The 7,545-nt window shown below is 42.1% G+C and overlaps 1 protein-coding gene across 1 annotated transcript in view; it reads left to right on the top strand.

Annotated features, from left to right (window-relative positions):
• The first annotated feature begins 2,016 nt into the window (after nucleotides 1–2,016).
• The window catches only part of SMC3 (structural maintenance of chromosomes 3), a 43,462-nt gene continuing 37,933 nt past the window's right edge, over nucleotides 2,017–7,545 (top strand). The window contains exons 1-2 of the mRNA XM_008054948.1: nucleotides 2,017–2,170; nucleotides 3,268–3,343. Of these exons, the coding sequence (XP_008053139.1) occupies nucleotides 2,156–2,170; nucleotides 3,268–3,343 (91 nt within the window). The 5' untranslated portion in view covers nucleotides 2,017–2,155. The remainder of the gene's footprint in view (nucleotides 2,171–3,267; nucleotides 3,344–7,545) is intronic.

Genomic DNA, 7,545 nt, shown 5'->3' with positions numbered 1-7,545 from the left:
TTGGGAATGTCCTTTTGCCCCAAATAGTTCATAGGTTTGATGAACTATTCATCTTTGTTAAAGAATATCGATATGTTCTACTGCAACATACTTCCCAGAAGAGAATGATGCTCCCGAGGGGCATGGGAGGTGGGTGGAATGAAAACATGGGGAGCCTTTAAATACCAATAGCTAGCATATATGAGCTGAACACTGGTAAGTACTTTGCTTTGTGCATTTTATTCATAAGCATTTATTCATAAGCATTTATTTTTTAGTAACTGTGAACTAGTTACTAAAAAAAAGAACAAAACAAAGTCCCTTTTCTCTTGGATTTATGTTCTATTAGAGACAGATAATAAATACACAAAAATATAAATAAAACAATTGCATTAAATCTTCAAAGTCACTTTTTGATATTTTAGATTTTTACATCAGATTTTTTTGTCTATACAAATTCTATAAGTTAATGGTATAAAACTCATTAATATGGGAAAGCCTAAGGAAGAAAGTAAAAATCCCATCACTGTGAAAACAATTATAAATGTTATGGTGACCACAGTTTCATACATATGCACATATATATGTGCATACATATGTATATATAATTTTAGGTAAATAGGATTAACTTATACATCCTGTTTTAAATTCTACATATGAAAGGTTTCATCATCCTCATTTTATTTATTTATTTATTAGTTTTGAATTGGAGTCTCACTCTGTTGCCCAGGCTGGAATATACAGTAGTTACAGCATCACAGCTCACTGCAGCCTTTACCTCCCGGGCTCAGGGAATCCTTCTGCCTCAGTCTCCAGAGTAGCTGGAATTACAGGCCTGTTCCACCACGCCCAGCTTATTTTTTAATATATTTTTTGTAGAGACGAAGTCTCACTTTGTTGCCCAGGCTAGTCTTGAACTCCTGGCCTCAAGTGATCCTCCCACCTCGGTCTCCCAAAGTGCTAGGATTACAGGCGTGAGCCACCGCACCCGGCCCCCAGCCTAAATATGCCTAAAATAATACAAATTGAGAAGGTAGAGACGCTAATCCCCAAGTAAAAGTTTTTTTCTTTTAAAGCCAAGGGCTGGGTAGGATTTGATCTGCGCTTCAGATAAAGTACTCCTAGAGGAGATAAATTGGCTAACATAGACAAGAGTTAAGAAGCGATTAAAAGCTCAATCTAGAAATAATTAGGACTAGAATTGCCTCAGGTAACAGGACGGCGATTTAGATAGTTATTTTGTTCTCTTCCCAGCAGGTAATTTTAGGGAGCGGCCCATAGATCCAGAATCTAAACAAATGTTTTTCTCTCAATACTAATATGGATGAGATACCGAGAGCGGCCACTAGTACCTAATATCTTTCAGGCTGCTTAAAAGAAATTAAGTTAAAAGCGTTTAACCTCATCTAAATCTCTTTTTGTTGCAATTGTACAGACCTTCCTAGATGTATAGCACAAGGCAGAGCAATAACAGCTCCCGGGATATTAATTATCACATTATTAAAACACATGTTCGAGCGTCCATAAGTATCGCCAAGGGAATGCTGCAAGTGAGCGGTTCAAAACCAGTGGGGGGCGTTCTAAGACTGTAAAGGATCCTAGGGAGACAGATCATGGAGAAGCAGGGATTCCGCTCACGGAATTTCAGTCAAAACCAGCATTCCGCGGGTTCCAGGACAGACGCAGTATGTTTTAAAACAGCCCCGGATCACGTGGCCACCGGCTCGCGCTGCTACTGGCTCTCGGAGTCTCACACTAGGCTTTGGCGCCGAACCTTTCCCCCCTTGCGGACGCGACCATTAGCTCCCTGCTCGGAGATGGTAGGGGCCAACCTTACGGTCAAGACTTCTCTGTATGGAGCCTCCGACTAAGTCTCAGGAAAAGGCCACCTACAGATAATGAGAATAAAATAAAACTCACGTAATACAGCCAAAGAAGACTGGTTTTGCCAAAAAAAGAGCAGGCCAGAACCTGACTCCCCCTGCGCTCTATGGGGGCTGCGAAGGTAGTTCCGTCCGCGGCGCGGGCTCCGCCTCCACGGGCGCCGCCATTTTGTTTGGCTGGAGGGGAGCGCGGCGCTTTGGGGGAGGGGTCTCGTAGGCACCTCACCTGACCCTGCGGCTGAGCTGTCGCGGCTCCGGGGGGAGGTCTTCTACTCGGCTGGGGGCGCGGAACAATGTATATAAAGCAGGTAAGACCTTCGCGTCCCGCCCACCCCTCATGGGCCGGCGAGGACCGCTCCCTGAAGCGGGGGTGTCGCGGTAGCACCCGCGGCCTCTCACCTCTGCCCGCAGGGTGGACCCGGGCTGGACAGGGACTTGTGGGGGAGGGGGGACACCCAGCCCGGCGAGCGCCGGGCTGTGGGGGCGCCCGAGAATTGGGGCGCGCCTCTCCGCCCGGGCCTCCCCGCGGGGCGCTCATCTCAGGGGGGCAGCATTTCCCTGAGGTGTGGAGGGGCCGGCGGGGCTGGCCGCTTGGAGGGACCGGGCGACCCGAGGGGACAGCGGCCGGGGGCGGGGCCGGGGGCGGCCGCTGGCGGGAAGGGCTGTGTTGTCCTGCCGGGACGGTTTCGCCGGGGCCGTTTGCGTGGGGAGTGTGGAAAGGCGACCTCCCTGAGCCTGGGGCGCCCCTCGGGGCACAGGCGGGAGTGTCAGCTGCCGCCGCGGGGGCTTTCCCCTCCGCGTTGAGCCCGCGCGGTGGAAGGGACCCTCCTCCTGGCAGAATGGGCAGCGCCGCCTCGTTCAGTTGTGCCCGCTTCTGCCCAAGTGGGCTTCCCGCGCGAGAGTCCGTAAGGATGAACCCACTGACAGTGTTTTGGGGAGGTTTTTCTATCGGGCATGTGAGCCTCTGAGCACTCCTCGGGATCGTGGGCTCCTTCTGGCTGACTGGAGCGGGTGGCTGGCCTTGGAGTCAGCGTGTGGCTGGCCTTGGAGTCGGGAATGCCAGAGCCAGGCTGCCTGCTTGGTCGACTTGCCGGAGGCCCGCAGGGTTCAGTGTTCAGTGAACCTTACACAGTGCTCTTTCTTGATTTTGAGCCTTCCTTCCCAGGTTACTAACTGTAATTGCTTTAAAAGAAAATTTTTTTAAAGCAACACTGCACTGGCAAAGGTTGCTAATGAAATGTTTTTAGTAGGCTTTTAATCGCTGTTTTCTAAAATGAATTTTTCTTAAATGGAATAGGTTTTCTATCTTGTGTTAAGTGAGAAGCAAAGGAAAGAAATGGAAAAGAAAAATGTTAACGGATGGGGATTTTGGGGTGTGTTCTCAAAAATATCTTGTATTTATTAGGTGATTATCCAAGGTTTTCGAAGTTACAGAGATCAAACAATTGTAGATCCCTTCAGTTCAAAACATAATGTTATTGGTAAGTGTACCTGGTTTACTAGATAAGATGTATAATCTATATAGCTATATAAATTCTGTCCTTCTGTATATAGGCTTAAGAGACAGGAATGTCTTTGAATAATTTTTTAAAACTTTTCACTACACTTCTGAAGGATAATTGTCTTTGAATATTAAGTGAATTTATCTTTTTCTGTGTGAAATAACTTTTGTGTTTTCTTTGACACTGATGAATTGCTTATTGTATAAATTTAAAATATTTGAATCAGTCACAAATTACATATTTTTTTGTGAGTGCAAGTGTATTTTATTTTTTATTTTAAAAATTTTAAAGATGTGGGGTACAATTCAGGATTAGGTACATAAGTGGTCATCGTACAGGTGAAGTTTGGGCCTCCTTTTAGTCCCCACTTTGCCTAGGTTGGGATCAGGTGCCAGTGTGTTTTAATAGCTTTAAGTTTATAGTGAATGACACTAAACTTAGTGTTTGAGCTATTCTGTACTTGACCTAAAATGCTCACTGCTTCCTTATTTCAATGATGATAAATCTTTATTCACAAGTTAGATTGTTCTCAGGTTTTGTTTTGTTTTTCCTCTCAGTATTTGAGGACAGACGGTGTAGCCTGGATGGAAGAGTGTAAACTTTGGAGCATAACAGAATAGGGTTCAAATCCCAGTTCTGGCTCATATTCTTTTTCTAATTTACTCTCTGAGAAACTTCAGTCGTCTGAAGTATGTAGAGTAGAGATGATACCTGTCTCATAGGGCTGTTGAAAAGATTAATGAGAAAGCATATGTAAGTGTGAGGATAAAGGGCTAATGGTGAGTACCATTAATAGTATTTAGTAATTTTTGATTCTTCAGATTATAATGTCCATTTTGCTGATACACCTAACAAAAGTGTTTTGTGACAGTCTGCTAGATTTTTAAAGGATAGATGAAACTAATGCTTTTAGATACCAGAAAAGAAACATATTGACTGCTGTTGACACAGTTATGCTATACGGTGTCCTCATTGAGGGGTATACTAGTTTGCTAGGACAGCCATAACATAATACCATAGACTGGTGGCTTAAACAATAGGTTTTTTTCTCACAGCTTGGGAGGCTAGAAGTCTATGATCAGGATGCCAGCGTGGTTAGGTTCTGATGAGGGTGGTCTTCTTGGCTTATGAACAACTGCCACTTGCTTTGTGCTCACATGGCCCCACGTGACCTCATATAACCTGAATTATCTCCCAAAGGCCCCCATCTCCAAATACTATCACATTTGGGTTTTAGGGTTTCAATATGAATTTCAAGGGAACACAGTTCAGTCCATAGCACAAGGTGAGAGTGATATGGAAAATAAGGTGATACTGAATGCTGATGTTACCAGAAGACTCTTCTGGAATCATACTTTATTTTGTATAAAATAATAAAGTTGAGGGCAGGTTTTTTTTTCTGCCTTCAGTATATCAGTTGCAGCCTTGTAGTTGGGAATAAAGAAAGCATACTTTTTTCCCCCTTCTATTTACTGAACCGTCAGTTAGTTGAATTGATATGCCATAATGGTATAATCAAGGGTAGTTTGATTGTACTGCCATTTTACTTACATTTTGAATACAGGTACTTTCTATTTTAATCAATCAGAAAATCTTTAGAAATGTAAAAAAATAACTATCAGATTTATATAATTTCTTGAGTTTACTTGTTAAAATGGATAAATACCTTAATTCAATTGTATGGTTTTATAAGTGATTTGTAAAATGGTACTGTTATTATCTAGAATGATCATATGCCTATAAGGTCCATCACAAGTCATTGTTTTAGCTGTTATTAGGTAGCTGTTTTACTACTTTGGCTGCAACATTAGAATTGTTAACAGTCTTTGTTACAAAGGAAAATTGTCCAAGTGTTCTTTTCTTTGTTTTAGCTAAAACAAGTGAACCTAAGATAACTTTATTGGTTACACATGTTTTTTATTTCATTTTATTTTTTTTGAGTTGGAGTCTCACTCTGTCGTCCAGGCTGGAGTACAGTGGCATGCTCAACAGCCACCACAGCCTCGACGTGCTGGGCCCAACAGGTCCTTCCGCCTCACCCTTCCAAGTGGCTGGGACTACAGGCATGTACCACCACATCCAGCTAATTTTTTTTATTTTTGTCATAGAGATAAGGTCTCGCCAAGTTACCCTGGCTGGTCTCAAACCCCTGGGCTCAGGCAGTCCTCTCTCTTTCGCCTCCCAAAGTGCTGGGGTTACAGGTGTGAGCCACCACCACACACGGTAGTTAAACATGTTTTAAAAACAAGTACCATAATAATGTAAAAAAGACCAAAAGTAGTATGTACTGAGATTGACCTTAAAATTATCTGGTGAAAGCCCACTGCTTTAATGTCTAATGGTTTTCACCTTTTTTTTTTTTTTTTAACGTTTTTAATTTTAGTTTCTGGGAGCACACGTGCATTTTACTTACATGGACATATTGTGTTGTGGTGGAAATTGAGTCTCAAGGGGCCCATTCTCCAGATGATGAACATTGGGTTTTCAGCCTTAAAAAAAAAAAAAAAAATCAAGATTTGAAGCCAAATCTCATGTGCTGATGTTTAGTATGTGTCAAATATGTACCTTTATAAGTTTTTCCCCCTGATTTTTTAGCAGAAAAATACATGCTTGTTATGAAACGTGATAGAAAAGCATAAAAGCAAAAAGGAAGAAAATTGAAATAAATTGTAATCCTTCTACCCAAGGATAACCATTCTTAATATAATAGCCTACGCTTGTGTTAGTCCTGTTAGTCCTGATTCCTAGAAAACAGAGTAGCCGGGTTTGGCTGCTAGGCCTTTAATGGGAGGTGCAGTCTGAGGGCAAGAGTGAGGGGAGGTCACAGTTTTATAAAGAAGACACAGCTGGTTTATAAAGGAGACACAGCTGGTTTGTGGTCATGTTGGATAACTTCCAGACAGACTTTGTGGACCCACCATACCTTAGAAATGTCAGAATGGAGTGGGATTTGTCTGTTGGCACCTGTCTTTTCATTGGTCATCGGGCATTAATTCCTCAAGCTTTTGGATTGTGTTGCTCTGGGAACTAACCTCCCTAAAGTAGTCAAGGAGTTATAATCTCCTTCGGGTCTTCACAGATCTGCCTGCAGTGTATTCCCAGGGTAGGCTGAAGCAACCAGAGATATTTAGAGACTGAGCCTCTCCACTGATTGGAAGCCAAGGCCTGGGTTGAGACAGGTGAATGTGGGGGCAAATATAAAGTGGGTTTACCTCAATACATCTCTAGGCTTTATCTCTGTGAGTAAACATAAAAATGGGTTCATCATGCAATCTGTTGGTAATCTACTAGTTTTTTCTCCTTCAGAATAAGTCTTAAATATCTTTCCTTATTAAATATTCAGTGTCCTTTAAAATATTCATCGTCCCTTAAAAATATGTTCCACTCTATGAAGAAGAGTAAATTCTTACAGGAAAATTTTTAAAATTTCAGTTACTTATTTATGAATAGATTATGGCTTGATCTATTTATAGTCATTTAACAATAAATTACATTCTTAAACTATTATTTAGAAATAGTTTCAAATTTACAGAAAAAGTGCCCCAATAAGAGCAGTATAGAGACTGCTCATGTGCTCTTTACCTACATTCACCTGTTGTTAACATTTTCCTCACTTGCTTTGCCATTTACACTTGTTCTTATACTTTCTGCACTCACTTTTTTTCCTTAGAATAAGTTATGTACATCAAGGCCCTTTATCTCTGACTTCAGTTTGTATTTTCTTACATAATCACAGTACAGTTGACAACTTAAGTAAATTTACTGCTGGTACAAAAATCTGCCTATTTTACAGTTATGTTGATCGACCCAGAAGTACTCTTTTTGTCGTTGTGTTAGGGACAGAGTCTCTCCTGAGCTCAAGTGTCCTTCCACCTCAGCTTCCCAAGTATCTGGGTGCATGCACTGAGGTGCCTGCCACCATGCTTGGTTAAATTTTTTTGATTTTTTTTTTTTTTTTTTTTTTTTGGTATAGATCAGGTCTCGTTATGTTGCCCATGCTGGTCTGGAACTCCTAGGATCAAGGGAACCTCTCACCTCAGCCTCCTGAAGTGCTGGGATTACAGGCATGAGCCACCATGCCCAGCTAACACTGCTATTTAAAAAAAAATACTAGATAAGCCGGGCTCGGTGACTCAGCCTGTAATCCTGTGCCTTTGGGAGGCTGAGGTGAGTGAATTGCC

The sequence above is a fragment of the Carlito syrichta genome, unplaced genomic scaffold, assembly GCF_000164805.1.
Source record: "Carlito syrichta isolate Samal-C Ts95f unplaced genomic scaffold, Tarsius_syrichta-2.0.1 Scaffold301619, whole genome shotgun sequence".
In the NCBI taxonomy this organism is placed as follows: domain Eukaryota; kingdom Metazoa; phylum Chordata; class Mammalia; order Primates; family Tarsiidae; genus Carlito; species Carlito syrichta.
This window is presented reverse-complemented; position numbering and strand designations above follow the sequence as displayed.